We start from the raw sequence: 15,955 nt of genomic DNA, 5'->3' as shown, positions 1-15,955 counted from the left end.
AAGGCCCAAAAACAAAGCAGAGGAGCCAGGGTAGGTATGGGAGGAGTGAGAGAGCTCTAGGGGAAATGGTGGCTTTCTGGTGTTTATCTAATAAATACCAATTTTATTATTTTTGGGGTGTCAGGGATATTTTATTGGTTAAAACCTAAAATCAGAAGCACTAATATAATATTACAATTTTTACAAAGCAAGCAGAAAGCATTTTTAACAGCAAAATGTAACTTTATTATCCTTCCTTATAAGAGGCTAAGGTTTGATTGTTTTTCTCCTCTGGAACTACATCATGTATTGTCAGGATTGTAATACATTTGTACAGAGTTAACAGGACATGTCATGTAACACACACAGTTGCTGCTCTCCAGGGAAAGGACCCTGTACCAGCCAGATAATGCAAGGAAAAATAAGTCACTCCTAAAGACTTAAAACAGCCCGAGGAGAGGGGATCTAGCATGCCTGCAGAGTCCCCAAAATTGCCAACAAAAAAGTTGGGATATTATGCCAAATACCCCCCTCCAAAAGGGCAAGCAAATGGAAGGAAAATATGTTTTCTTTCCAAAGTCCTTTTTGAGAAGGTTTAGGTCAGTTTGCTTGATCGTTTCTTTAAACCAGAGGTTTCATTCTGGGGTGCATGAACCAAAACCATAGGGTTAGGCACAACAGCAACACCTAGTGGCCAAAAAGCTCGCCCTGGAACGAGCCCTGATGCATAGCCACTGGCCCAGGACCATCACTGCAACAACAGGAGGGGATATAAAATGCCCAGGTAGTTGCCAGTGAAGGCTCATGGCACCAGGATGCCAGCGCTGATTTTGACCGAGCTAGAAGTATGAAGGATCTGGAAGTAACTGCTGAGTCAAAAACAGGAAAAATGAGGCAGCAAGGAGACTTGTGAGCAGGCGGTAGTCAGTATGGAGTCAATTTCTATCCTAGTGTGAACTTAACCATCACAGTTTGAGAGATACAAGGCATTAGCAGCGTGTCAGTGATCACATATGGTATGGTATTTAAGTTAATATTAAAGCATCATCTGCTGGGACTCACTGGATGATACAGTTCAGTGCAGGTACGTCTCAGGCGGTTCTCTGCCCGCTGCTACCAAACATCACTGGCCGCCTGCCACTGTCCCCTTCATGAAGCTGGCACAAGGGGGCAGAGCTTGGGGAAGACTATTCAAGTTTAGGTTTTTTTCTTTCATTCAAAGTGCAGCACAAATGCTACCAGCTCCACGTGTTGGACTTAGAAAGGATGAGTTACAGCTTCTCTAAAGCAGCCTAATGCCAAACACCTCTCTGCTCCCTCCCTGCTTGTGATCACCCGCCATTGATGACAGTCTCCCGCTTTCCAACATGATTTCCTACCCTTCCCTCCCCCCCTCATGGACTTCGGTGGCATCAGACTCAATGTGGCAGAATTTCTCCAGGATAATCACTGCAAGCTCTCATCTCTCCCTCATTAGGGACTCAGCAGCATCAAAGCAGACCCACATTATGTATCTCATTTCTCACCTTTCCTGCGTCTGAGGGAGTTGAAGGGACTTTTGACCACAAAACTTTCTGCTTTCTCTCTCCCTCCCTCTTCCAACTGTCCCTTGCTCCCCTCACATCCTCTTGGGATCCTATTTTAATTGTGCAAGAGGCAGCTGACTGCAATCTAATGAGGGATTTCTGAGGATTAGCTGGGAGAGGCACACGTCAACTGCAAACATTAGGAAGAAGCTAACAGCTGCCTAAAGTGTTCTCCACTATAAATGAGGTTGTTAAGACCTGTGGAATAAGGGACAGTGAGAATATGGACAGGGTTTATATAGGACTGGTCCTTGAATAGATGAACTTTTTTGTTATCATGCTGTCTGGGTCTGTTTGCAGATTGATACCAAGATGAGGGCTCCGTCTCACCTTATCTGCAGGGGGCGCATGAAATCTCCTTAGCACAAATATAAGTTCACTGTGATCCCAGCAGCCAGCTGGGACACTCAGGGCTGCTGCAGAGCTCTGGCTGCAAGCACCAAGGCTGCTAAAATTAGCTTTAACTTATAGGGGTAAATTTTAACAGGGACATACATGCGCGTGCTACCTGGCGCGCGCACATGTACACCCAATTTTATAATTTGCGCGAGCAAATTATAAAAATCAAGGGTCGGGGTGCGCTGCCTTCCCCTGTTCCCTCCCCCCCAACCTGACCTTCCCACCCCTTCCCCTAACCTTTCCCCCCTAGCCCTACTCAAACTGCCCCCAAAAGTTTTGTTTTACCCGGGACTTACACGCAGCCCAGGGCTTTACGTGCGTCACCGATCCTTTTGAAAATAGGCCCGGCGCACGTAACCTTTTGAAAATCCAGCCCATACTGTGTTCCTTGAAATGTTGCCCCTACCTTCTTGAGAATTGGTTTAAATAACATGGAAGGGGAGAAATGAGCAGTGTTAACTTTATGTAAACCGTGGAGCTTTGAGTAAATACAGAGCGATACACGTGAGTACAGAGATTTATCTGTACACACACACACACACATGCATGTGTATATACATACATGTCTAGGTACGTCTCCCTATATTACTGGTGATGCTGAGATTTTAGTCAGTTTGTGCACCTATCCTCTTCCTACTCATTTCTGGGTGTCCCAGATTGGGCAATCCCAGTCCCTGTGACCTTTTTCTTAGCAAAATACTGCCGAGGTTTGCTATTGCCTTCTGCACCCATAACATCTGATCTTCCCTATCCAGGTAGTAGCCAGACCTCACCTGATTTAGCTGATGAAATCTAATGAGATCAGCTTCCCCCACCCCAAGTCCATGCCACTGGGATACTGCTTGATCCAAACACAAATTCATATTAAGTCCTGACTGGAGACTGTCCTGCAACTGAGAAAGCTGCTAGTATCTGAAGACCACTAGCGGAGCGGTGTTCTTGTCTTTATTCCCCAATTCTACACCTGGATGCAGCCACTGTAAAAAGAACCTCACCACAAACTGGAGAGATACATTCATTCACTAAATATTCTGTTAGTCTAAGCATGGTTTGACCTTTGATGGCATAAACAAGGTGACTTCAGTCCTGTGGCGTCCTTGTGAATCTGTAATTCTGTGGCTGAAAACCAGTAAAAGCAATTTTCTTACCTATTATGCAACAGGCAGAGGGCTGGGTTCCTATTTATTTAGAAGCCAGTGTCTTATACATAGAAATCTTCTGTGATTGGTGTCATGTGCTTTGTATGGTGACTTTTATAAGGCTTCAAGTAAAGGTGCTTCTATTTATTATGCATTATTACTACTTTTAGTTGGTCTTATTTGTCCCATCATGTTTGTTTGTTTGTTTTTTCTGGGGGCGGTGGAGGAGAAAGAGCAGGGGTGTTCTCAGGTGTTTATAGATTCAAGGAATGGGACAATTACACAGCAAAACCATGCATAATTGCTGTGGATTGGCTCGCATCTGGGTCACACAATGTTACAAGAGCGGTAATCTCATTGCTAATGCTATTCAGTGGGTGGGGGAGGGGAGGAAAGGAAAGACCCAAGCCAAGGATTAGGATCATACTTTCCACTTGTGGTGCTTGGATGCAAAGAAAAAGCAAACTTTTTACTATAATCAGGGGCTCAAGAATTCCGCTTCAAGGGGTGAAACGTGAAATCACACCTTTCATGGCTTTGCTTTTGGTTGTTGTAATCCCAACATCATTTTATCTCTAGCTCTGAGCTTGCTGTTGGATTCCAGGCTTCTCCCTGATACAAAGACTTATCATATGCAGTGCCCTAGAATAAAGATTTAAATTGCCAACAGATTAAATCATGCAGTCGTGAAGACAGAAAGGCACGCAGTAGCAGCAGCAGTAAAAGCTCCAGCGGTCCAAGAGCGGGGATTTTCTTTTTCAGAAACTGGATGACATAGATAGGAAGGGTCTAAAGTTTAGCTGGAAGTATACAATCTCAATAAAAGAATGCACGTGGCAATAGGAGGAGGAGGAAGAACCGTGGTAGGAAACAAACCTGGCCAAAAGGAAATTGATGGTCATGCAGCCGGAAGCACAGGGTGGTAAATTAACAAATCTAGTACTGGAGGCCATGCTAGGGAGAAAGAGAGTGGGAAAGCAAAAAGCAGCCTGGGTGATGATATTAAAATGAGCAAGACCCAGAGTCATGGGTGAAACGGAGGAAATTAAGCAGAGAAGAGAAGTGGTGCACCAGAGAACTGCCAACCTCATTCTGCAGAAGGGAGCTGATGATGAAGGTGCAATGATCCTCCTCTAGTGGCTAAGATCTGAAATTCAAGAGACTTCCACGTTCAATCCCATAGACATTATAAAAAAAAAAAAAAGTTACAAAGTAGTTTTACTAAAATTCAGGAATTCATTCAATGCCTCCTTTAATAAGTGAAGAGCACCTTAAAAAAAATCCAGTGCCTCAGGCTATAAATAAAAGTAAACTTAAGAAATTAGAGTTACTTCAGAATACAACAGTCAGAAGTTTGTTGAATCTTAAACTGAAGGATCACATTACCCCAGCTTTGGAAACCCTTCACTGGCTTCCAATTTCATCCATAATCAATTTTAAGACTGTGGCTTTGATCTATAAGGTACTTTTGGTATATGCCCCTTCCTTCTTGAAATCTGCTTTACCCTCTTATACTCCAAAGAGCTGAGGCCAATCCCAGATTTTAGACTGTATATTCCTGCCGTATCAACTAAAACTAGATAAAGCGGTTTTCTTTTTATGGCCGTTTTATGGAATGCAGCTCCAAGGCAAATTAAGTTACCAAATGATTATCTTGCCTTTAAGGTAAAGAATGTAACACTTGGCTCTTTCTAAATGCCTTTAAAAATTGATGAATTGGAACCTCTCTGCCTTGATGCCTCTGTGTGGTTCTTCAATTAAGGTTTGTATAGTATACATTTTTATCTAGTTTACTCTGGTTTTTAGGTTAATGGTGGAGACTTTATTTATTGATGGATAAACTCACCAAGATTATGTTAAGGCTCGGGGGCAGCCTACACCGAACAGCAGTTACTACCATAAGAAATTTGCTGGGTAGATTGGATAGATCATTTGGTCTTTTTTTCTGCCGTCATTATGATGTTACATTGAATTATTATATTGTGGCGTACCACTTGGGGTTGGTTGTGAATAAGCAGCTTATAACCCTAATAACATATAAACTGTTACAAAAGCTTGCCCACAATCGCCATAGTGCAAGCACTGCAGGGATGGTCCAGGAAGAAACTGGATTCTCTAAACCAGTATGAGAATAATCCAAAAATGATGCGGTACGCAAGCTTTCTGTATCACATGGGCACCTTCTAACTATCACATCTGAAGATGTGTGGAAGACATACAATCTCATTACAAAATTCACAGCTAGCCCTGCTTAGTAGGATTTGGAAATTGCCACTGTCTTGTTTCTTATTTTTCTAATCAAGTCAAGCCTTTATATGCACACCCAGCTGGAGGGAGTGTGTGATCAGGTTGGAAGCTTGGGAATGAGCTGCTGGAGAAAATGCTGTCATAGGCATCAGGTTAGAAAAGAGCCAAAGAAATAAGATGTGCCATGCTGGGGATAGATCAAAGGTTGATCGAGCCCAGCATCTTACAGAACGCCCTTCCTGCTTAAGATCCTGCTCTCATTTTTCTCTCCACATCCTTTCTCGAGAGCTGGCCATTTGCTAACAATCTCCACCGAAGAGCATTAAGAAACCCCCTGGTGGATACAAACTCTTAATTCCTAAAACTGAATTGCTCGCACTAATTAAGGTACCGGAAAATGGTAACATACAAATCTGCCGCACCGTTAGCAAAGCTTGGTGTGAGCTGCCATATTTTCTCCAACCAGATGATGAAGGAGCTAATGAGCTAAGCCCATTATCTTTCCAACTGTCCCTTCAGAAATCATTGTGGCAATTCATACGAGTACCCTGTGATTGGGACTACGATTCTCACTGACACTGTCACCAATGGAATCCCAGCCTGTGGAATGCAGAGCAATAAATCCATTAGGGCTTGAGCGGCTCTTCAGCGCAGGCCCAGTGATTAAACATGCTCCTTATTTAAAGGTTGATAGGGAAAGAGGATGCTCAGTGACCCCAAGTCTGCCAGAATCCAGCTAGCAGCCCACTACAGCACAGGGCTCCAACATTCAACTCCCACAGCTAATAAAGGTAAGTAGTGAGCACACTTAATATCCGTCATCTTTTCTCACTATTACAAAGTCTGTAAAAGCTGGCAGCATCTAGTCAAGACTCCCACGGCTATAAGCAATAGAAGTGTAGTTGGTTAAGATTACTGGGTGTGGGTCTCAGTAGTGGAAAAGCAGGGGTGTCATTTTAATCACAGGTGTGTGAGGTAGGTGGGGATTCTCAGTACTAGATTAGCAAGAACTGCTACATAGCAAGGTTAAGACGCCTTGGGGCAAAGCTGCATTTTTTCATCTCGGTACTGGAATATCAGAGGGTCCTGCAGCACAGGACTGAACTGCATTAGCAGAGCTCTGCATGTGGGTGTGGGAGGGTCTAAGTTAGTACTAGAATAGCAGAGTGTGCTGCAGGCTGGGAGTGACATGTACTGATATCTCAGTAGTGGAAAAGCATGGAGTGCTGCAGGGTAAAAATGAGGTGCATTAGCAGAGCTGAATGAACAGGTGAGGGGTGTCAGTACTGGAACAGCAGGGGATGCGGCAGGGCAGAAGTAAGATGCAAAGTTGGCTGTGAAGGTTGGGATCTTAGCAATAGAATAGCAGGGAATGCTGCAGAGTTGGTTCAAGGTGCATTAACAGAGCTATGTTTCTCAGTATTGGAATAGCAAAGGATGTGTCAGGGCAGAAATGAGATGCGATAGCAATGCTGTGTGTGAGGGTCTCTCAGTACTAGAAGAGCAGGAGGAGCTGCAGACAGGAGAGTTACATTGGCAAACCTGTGGTGTCAGTACTTTTGCAATTTGTTTTATTCAAATATTCCAAGCCCAGGTACAAATAAGACTGCAGTACATGCTCTGATAGTATCCTGTGTATCATTACAGAAAATATAGTAACATGGTAAATGATGGCAGAGAGAGACCAAAATGGCCCAGTTTGCCCCATAGCAAATATATGCATATCTAATTAAAGCAGACCAAATTTGCTGATGGACCTTGACAACTACGGCCCGCCGCTGTCTTAAGTTTGTAACTGCTACTGCATTCCGATTACCCCGTGCTTTCCGAGAAGCACAAGGCTGTTACATATCACTGCTGTTTTGGGCTGTACCTGCTGCTGTGTGCAGGTTACTCCAGTGCTTCATTACCATTCTCTTGCCACTAGTGATCCTCTGTGTTTTTCCCATGCTTTTAAACAGTGACTAAGATTTTCTGAGGCACAGATGTAATCATTCTTTGCAGTTAACATATTTACTACCAAGGGTTGTTAAAATTATCTTACATCAAACTGAGTGACATCAACTTGTAGCCACTTAATTCACAAACAGGCAGATACTGTAAAGTGCGCTCATCTCAGCGCACTGTTTAACCCGTTTTGGACGCATGTCCAAACCCCTTATACAATAAGGGGTTTGGACATTCGCCCCAAAAACTGTTAAAAAAAAAAAAAAAAAAAGGTATGCGTCCGATCCACACATTTTATGCTCAGAAATTAACACCTGCTCTTGGCAGGTGTTTATTTCTGAGCAGCCCGAAAGTGTGTACAAAAGAGCAGAAAATACTGCTTTTCTGAACACCCTCCGACTTAATATCATGTCGATATCATGTCAGAGGAACCAAAGGTTAAAAATAAATTTTAAAAGTGTGCCAGCAGGTCAGGTTAGGAAAACGGACACTTCTTAACCTGTGGCTGTGTACAGGTTAGGGAAACGGACGCTCCATTTTCCTAACCCGTTGGCAGGCACTTCTCCTGAGCCAAGGAGGTGCTAGGGGCACGCAATTTACCTAGTGCCTCCTTTTACTGTGTCCTCTCATTTGCATGTACTGTGCACCCAGGAAAGGGGGCTGTGTGCGTGTTGAAAGAGCGGGCGCTGAAAATAGACACGCTTTTTTAGCGCAACCATACTGTACCGGCCTGAATGTTGCTATCCAACACCACCACAGTACAAATAGCACTTAAAAAAAATCCCCATTTCCAATAGTAAATATAACATTGGAACTAGTGTCTTACAGGCGACTCAATACACAACTAAAAAATTTAGTTAAGATCTTACAGACTTCAATTTCACCTTTGAGCAGTTTGTAAACTGAGTTTATTATACTTCTGTCTGGCTTCATTGCTTTTGCCATCTTCCTTTCTCTGAATGAGTTCAATTAAGGGCATTCTCATAAACCCCCTTTTAACAGCCTGGGAATTCTCTCATAATACAGCAGTCTTCTTGCTTTGTTCATCCATTGTAATTACTCTGGACTATTTTTTGATTTCCAGTTTTTGACTAGTACCATTTGGGCAGCCAGAAGCAGATAAAAGAAAGTCCGTAGGGGAACTTAGATCATGCTAGTATTCCACCAAACCAAATAATTCTAATTTGGGATCAAGCACCAGCTGACTGTCAAATTCTCTATCTCCTTAGCAATAGCTTCATAATCCACAGGCACCCCCCACCATACATGGAAGATATTTCCCTCGAACTATATATTAAGCCTGACTGGGGTCAGATGTGTGCAACATTCTATTTTGTAGCAGGATTCTCTACATGAGGTAGCAAATAAACACTTCAATTTCAAACTATGAACCATTCTCCAACGGTTCTTGTAACTGAGTGCTCCAAACATGTGGGGATGTTTCAACATGGCATTCAGCTCACAATATTTTATATAATATAGAGACCAGACACTAAACAATTGAATTCTTGCACAGGCACAACTCTCTGAGACACTGAAAGAATATTCTCTGAAAGTTTGGTTCTACCCACAAGACCAAGCTTGAAAATAATGATTTGTCTTATAGCTAATGTAAGCATACAAATATTGCATTCAAGCAACTATTAGTTTTACTAATCCTTCAGATTTTAAACTATTCAACAATTTAGCAAATTCCACTAAGCACAGTGGGCAGTGATGCTCTCTTAACAGCATGGAAACATAGGCCCACAACAGTTCAGTTCTTTCTGTACCTCCGTCCATACCTCTATAATAGGTATCAAGAAAAGGGCAAGAACTTTTACTCTGACTCAAAATCAATCACCTACAACTAAAAAAAAATAATACCTGGAATCCTTAAACAAAGCTTTCTTTAAGATCCACCCTACTCATGTCAATTGATTACACATATCTTTCCCAGACTGCAGTACTACTGCCCTAGAATATAAAACAAAGTTTGGGCGGGTAAGCAAGCCTACACCCTCCTGTATGGCCATCTCTAGCCCGGCCCTCTCAGAGGTGCAACAAGGCCCGGGCCATGTCCATATTTTTGAGTCCCTGGCCAGATAAGACTGCACAGAGAAATAAGCTGTGAAACATCAAATGTCAAAAAATTAACAAGTGTTTACATCAGAGGCCCTTTTGTGAGCATAAGGACCAGGCCAAATGGCTCTTCTGGGCCTCCCCACCCGTTCCCCTTCTGATTGGCCCTGTTTGTAGCTTCCCTTTCTGAATTCTAGCCTTGTTTCTCCAAATTAAATTTACTCACCATTTTATTTAGATTTTGAAAAACTGGCCTAGAACCTAAACAGGGAGCATTGAAAACAGAAATTTTGGAAAAACAGGCATCCTGATAGTCGCCATCTACCAAAGTGGGCTCTGGACATTGAAAGCTCGTGCCTCGCTAAATTGGTGCCACCTGCTTCTGCTATTTTTGCTATACAAGACCAACATTGTTACCCCTATGAAGATTTTCATTCAGCTTGAGTACCCCGTCTTTCTAAAGCTGCTGTAATTTCTTGGGTTATTGAATTATAGTTCAAATTATAAATTTGTTTCAGTTCAGAGAAATTTATGATATATAAACACCAAGTGATTGTAATTGGCTGCCAATAATATTGGCATGATGTAAACCATTGTGATCTTCACTTGGGACGACGGTATATAAAATAAATACTATGCCAAGCTATAATGTATCTTGTAATCTAATCTGAAATATACAGACCCCTTTCTAGCCGCATCAAGTCTGTACTAATTTTAAACCCCAGTATCTCTGAGAAAATACAAATTTCTTCCAGTAATGGGGGCAGTGTCTTTTCGATCTCTCATGATCATCATACAGCCAGCTTCCATAAAGTTGCTGCTTATGCTATCTCTTACTTTTTCTGGCTTAATGCCCTCATCTAAACCTACCCTACATGAAAACTGTTCAATAGCAAGTGCATATAGAAATGACAATAGGAGGACATCCTTGTCTTGTCCCACATATAAACTGAACTCATCTAAATCTGTTATCATTTACCAACATAGCTACAGCTGAGCTCTTCAAATTTTTGAGGACAGTAAACAAATAAGGCCACTCCACACAATCAAAGGCATTTTCAGCATCTAATATTAGCACAGGTTCAGGTTTTTTTTTTTTTGCAAAGCATGCATATTTACTACTCATGACATTATCTAAAAACAGCTTTCTGTGAATGAAACCTGTTTTGTCTGAATGAGCAATTTGTGGGACCAACTCCTCAAACCTTTTAGCAAGGATTCTGGCTAATATTTTATCACAAATTAATAATGCTATTTGTAGATAGCAAAAGATTGCTTATGTTTGCCCACTACATAACATGGAGTTAACAGCTGTATAAATACTGCCTGCTGTGTTTCCATACTGGAAAAGCAGGGGGTGTTGCAGGGTAGGATTGAAGTGCATTGGGAGGGGTGCGTGTACTCTGAATAGCAGTGTGTACTGCACATCATCAAGAAACTCTGTGCTTATCCCAGGCTATCTTCAGCACTTGGGATGAGAAGAAACTGCAGAGATCAAGCAGAGTCAGGAATGTTGCACAACAGGAAGGGACCCTGGGCAGAGGTGACAGACCTTGCAGTCTTGGGTCTATCGTTTTATAATCCTAGAAAAGCATCTATGTGGTTGCAGCTCCCTTTGAGTTCCAAACACCTAAGTGCTACTTGCCAAATAAGATAAGATTAAAAATGACATAATTGTAGGAATATTTAATAAGCTGTAGCCACTGAGCCTGTTTTCTTTCCTTGACACAGATGAATGGAACTCGTGGCTTGTCTTTCCTGCTCCTCCTGGGCCTGGGCACCTGCTTTGCCCCGGATGAGAGTAAAGAACAAGGAGAGCCAGAGCAAGGATGGATGTTCTGGAGACATTTCCCCCAGGGGTCAGAGAACTACCTGTCCAGCCTCTTCTCGGGAGCCCCCAGGCAGAAGAAATCAGAGGATCTGAGCTCTCTCTTCAGCGTGGCCAAAGAGCTGCAGGGTTTTGGGAAGGAGAAAGCTGGCTTCAGGTTTAGGTTTGGCAGAGAGGAAGAGGAAAACGGGGCAACTGATTTTCTATCCCTAGATGAGCAGAAACGAGGTGGCTCACCCCTGGGCTCACTGGCAGAAGAACTGAATGGCTACAACAGGAAGAAAGGGGGCTTCAGTTTCCGATTTGGGAGACGGTGAAGACTTTTACTCTCACAAACACCAGAGAGAACCCTTCCCCTACCCAGCTTAACTAGAAATAGGCTCGCGTCTGCTCTATCATAATATGTAAATCAAAACAACCTTAGAAAAGTTTCTACATTTAAGTGTATGTGCACATAAACAGTATGTATGTTGAGTTCTGCACCCAAAATGTCTCTCTGAAGATGGTGCCAACTCTGGTTCAAGTAGAAAATGTCAAATTAAAAAAACAAAACAAAACAAAAACCCTTCCCCCTTCCTCTTAGTAAGAATGCTGCTGGCAACACAAATTGTTTTTGGTAGAAGCCGCTTCTCTCATCAGCTACATGAGCCTCCTATTTATTCCCAGGTAAACAGCATGGCAGGGGATCTGAAAGAGCCAGCTACTGGACAGACTAACATTCAGATTTCTTATTAAGGCATCTTACATGCAAACTCACGGAGCGAATTTGCAAGAATCAGAGCCAAGGAGTACTGAAAAATTAAAGCAGCAAAACTGCTTTAATCGCTCAATATCAGCTTCCCTATTAGCTCACCTGCTTCCCCCTTTATGTTTTGCCCCAACATTATCGTTTTTTACAAATACTTTTTGGAATATAAAGTGTGATATTCTGGCCCCACCCTGTTTTTAAATGTCGTCTTCCCCAGGTCCAGGCTTTAGCTGTACTGTGAAGGCTGCATGGAACGGTACAGCCTCCCAAGGGCTGATTCAACCTCCCTACAGTAGGAACTCACGTAATACTGCTTGGGAAAAAAAATTCCCGTGTCTCCATCTTTTTCTCAATAGGCCATCAATTTTCAAACATTTTTTCAGTTTATTCATCAAGAATCAGAACAATTGATTTGGTTACTAGTTTATTTGAAATCAGAAAATTTTCCTCTGCTAATCAGAGGTTATTTGCGACCTTAAAAAGGTTTGGCGACCACGTTTCAGTAAGGGCTGCTTACTAGCATCTCTCAGCTTTAGTGGCTGGATACAAATGCACAGACTCTACTTGTACACTGAGGGAACTCTGTGTTACCATCTCTAAACTTGCAGAAAACTCACTGGGGACACAACACACAGGCTCTGGAGGAATGACCAGTAACATTGTACACAGATTCAGCAGCCCTGGATATGTTCCCCAGTTGTTTAATGCTAATACCTCCTTTCTTACCCACATGCCAGTTACAAAAACTTAAGACTTGTAAAGTTTCAAAGATCCCAAGAACAGTCAATGCCCCTGCCTCCAAAGTGTCAGATGACTTCCCACAGTGTGAGAAAATATAGATCTGAGAACAGTCTCCAAGTACTGAGCCTCCAACTTCATTCTCTTTCCTCCCCGACTGCTCCAAGTCACTTCTAAGCCACACAAAAAGGTTTATAGCATACATATCTGAAAATGGTAATGGATGTTGGAGTGTGAGAAGGCGCTATGCATGTTTATTACAGCACATATTTCCACTACCTTTCCCATTATGGTCTTGTTTTGAACAAACCTGTCTTAATAAAACACTCAGAGCTTGCTAACAGTGGTGTGCAAACCCTTAAATCATATTAATGTTCAGTTCTTGAGCAAAGAAACTCAAGTACTGGTATTATGAGCATGAAAGATGAGACCATTAACACATCTGATATCTGCATGGTAGCCGTGCGCTAATCTTCTTATCCTATGATCATCCCAACAAAGGCAGGAGACAATTATCGAAATGGTCCAAAAACATCCACTGCAATTACTATTTAAAAATATGAGTGGAAATAAAGGTCAACAGAAAATAAGGAGATATCTTTTCCCTGGGCTAACTTAATACATTTTTAGACTTGCTTTTGTGAGCTAACATGTCTATCAGCAGATCAAAACAGGGTTGGCAACTTTTAAACTGGCACGTGGGTGCACATTTGTCAGCCCGTGCCCAGGGACTCGGCTATTTTGTAACATACACATGTATATGCGTGCATGTTATAAAATAGCCTGGCTGCACACGTGTGCTGAATTTTAAGTGGCTGTGCACATGTGCGCAAATCCTGCTTCTACCACGTAAGGGGGGGGGGGGGGGGGGCGGCCTTTAAAAGGGATGCGTGCCAACACATTTGCCAGTTTTATAGGAAAATTGGTTCCTACCTGCTAATTTTCGTTCCTGTAGTACCACGGATCAGTCCAGACAATGGGTTGAACCTCCTGTCCAACAGATGGAGACAGAGAAAAACTGAAAGGGTATCCTATATCAGGACAATGCTCACCCTGCACCCCCTCAGTATAAATGTTACCAAAGCAGAGAAGCAGAATCGAAACCAAATCTGAATAAGATCAAGCAAGTAACCAACCAAACATGGACAATATAATAGAAAACTTGAAAAACAGTCTAAGAACAGCTCTTATATATAGATATCTGTGTAGTAAATAGCTCCGGTGCCTCATATTACTGTCATATCATAGTTCTGCAATGAAAGACATTCCGTATATATCTGTGAAGAGAAAACTTCGAGCGAGATGAAAAGTAAATATAGCCCGGGCGGGAGTCTGGACTGATCCGTGGTACTACAGGAACGAAAAATAGCAGGTAAGAACCAATTTTCCTTTGCCTGTACGTACCCGGATCAGTTCAGACAGTGGGATGTACCAAAGCTTCCCTAACAAGGGTGGGACCGAGACAGCCCTGCTAGAAGCATCTGTCTGCAGAAGGAACCAAAGACTGGCGCCTGTATGTCAAGGCGATAATGCTAAGCAGACATATATGCAGGGATTACCAAGTAGCTGCTCTGCAAATTTCCTGTGGAGAGACCAGGCTCTCCACAGGAGAGACCAGGCTACCTCATCGGCTCTCCGCCGATGAGGTAGCCTGCGAACGCAAGGCTTTTAAAAACCTCCGAAACCGGCCAGCCCCAACAAAGATATGCGGACGCAATCGCCTCCTTTAGCCAGCGAGCAATGGTAGTGTAAGAGGCCGTTTTCCCCTTAGTGGGGCCACTCCATAAAACAAAGAGATGTCGGAGACCCAAAACTCATTTGGAACCTGCAAGTAACTGTCACAACCAAGTGCCGCAGGTCCCCGCCAGACGTGTTCGCAACCTCTTCCTGAGAAATTGGCAGGAAGCTACACTGACCGATTTGCGAGAAAGAAGGACACTACCTTTGACAAGAAAGATGGAACAGACTTTAGGGACACCTCTGAATCAGAGATACGGAGAAAGGGCTGAATGTGGTCTGCCACGGAGGTTCGAAAGGCGCCTTGCAAGAACACCAAGTACCAGGTTGAGACTCCAGGACGGACAAGTAGCCCGCAGAGGGGAATTCAAGCGCTTAGCCCCCTTAAGGAAAATGGACAACATCCGGATGGGCCACCACATAGCCATCTAGCCGCCCCAGGAGAGAACTGAGACTGTTCTGTAGAGATTTTTGCCCATTCCTCATGAAAGAGGAACAGACGTCCACCCAAGACGGGAACAGAGTAATGGGCTGGCGGCATCTCACTGTGAGGACTTCGTGGTGGATCCTTGAGTGTCACCATCCTGGGAAGGTCGACACCCTCGAAAGGAATGAGACCATGCTTGTGATCTAGAGGAGGTAGTTCATAGAAAAGACCCTCATAGCTTGTCATACCTGCGCTGTCCCCTGAAGCGAGAGCGCGAAGGAAAAAGATGATCTGGATTGTTTGGGACGGTCCTCAGGCAGCTTATGAACCTTGTTGTCGCCCAAGGATTTAAGAAGCTGCTCCAGGTCCTCACCAAAAAGCAACTTACCCTGGAAGGGGAGAGTGCCCACCTGCAATTTAGAGGAGTCCACCATCCAATTCCGCAGCCAGAGGAGGCGCCTGGCCGACACCTTGGAGACCATGGCCCTGGCCTGCACCCCGGGGAGAGCTTAGAGGGCATCCGCCCCATACGCAATGGTGCCTTCCAGCTGTTCTACCTGATCTGCCTCTGCAGACGTGAGGTCCTGGGTGCTGAATAATTGTAAACCCACCTGAGGCTTGCCCGCTGCATGAGACTGCTAACTTCAAATAATCCTCTTGAGAAGCAGCTGCAACTAATGATCCTGGAGATCCTTTAACGCCATGGGCCCCACCATCGGGAGGGGGATGCGTTTAGTGACTGTGGACACCGAAGCATCTACGTTGGTGACCTTCAGCCTCTCGAGGGATTGTTTGGGTAGGGGATAAGCTTATCCATTGCTCTACCCACCCAAAGCCCCAGATTCTGGAAACTCCCATTCCCGAAGCAGGAGTTGCATTAGCATGGGATGGAATGAGAAAGTACGAGGCGGAGCCCTCAGTCCCGCCAGGACCAGGTCCACGGAGCGTAAAGCAGAGCACTGGCAGAACCACTGGAGGTACCTCTATCCCAAGCTCATCCAGGAAATCAGAAAGGAATCAGTGGGTCAGGCTCCTCCCGTTAACACAATCTCAGAACCTGTGGGTCATCACCAGACACGGGCGAATTGGAGAGTGACAAAACCGGATCCTGATCTGGGT

General features: G+C 43.7%; 1 protein-coding gene across 1 annotated transcript; it reads left to right on the top strand.

The window, feature by feature from the left end:
- Positions 1 to 3,557: 3,557 nt before the first annotated feature.
- On the top strand, positions 3,558 to 13,077 carry QRFP (pyroglutamylated RFamide peptide). The gene is made up of 2 exons (XM_029613086.1): positions 3,558 to 4,865; positions 11,090 to 13,077. Exons 1-2 carry the CDS (start codon positions 4,815 to 4,817, stop codon positions 11,501 to 11,503), a joined length of 465 nt encoding a protein of 154 aa, XP_029468946.1. The 5' UTR covers positions 3,558 to 4,814; the 3' UTR covers positions 11,504 to 13,077.
- The last annotated feature ends 2,878 nt before the right edge of the window (positions 13,078 to 15,955 follow it).

The sequence above is a fragment of the Rhinatrema bivittatum genome, chromosome 8 (genome assembly GCF_901001135.1).
Source record: "Rhinatrema bivittatum chromosome 8, aRhiBiv1.1, whole genome shotgun sequence".
NCBI lineage: Eukaryota > Metazoa > Chordata > Amphibia > Gymnophiona > Rhinatrematidae > Rhinatrema > Rhinatrema bivittatum.
Note: the sequence above shows the minus strand (reverse complement) of the source record. Positions and strands in the feature narration are given on the sequence as shown.

Coding starts and splice junctions, on each gene's coding strand:
- QRFP (XM_029613086.1), top strand. CDS start 4,815: ATGAATTGGAACCTCTCTGCCTTGATGCCTCTGTGTGGTTCTTCAATT. Junction 4,866..11,089: donor TGTGTGGTTCTTCAATTAAG/GTTTGTATAGTA, acceptor TCCTTGACACAG/ATGAATGGAACTCGTGGCTT.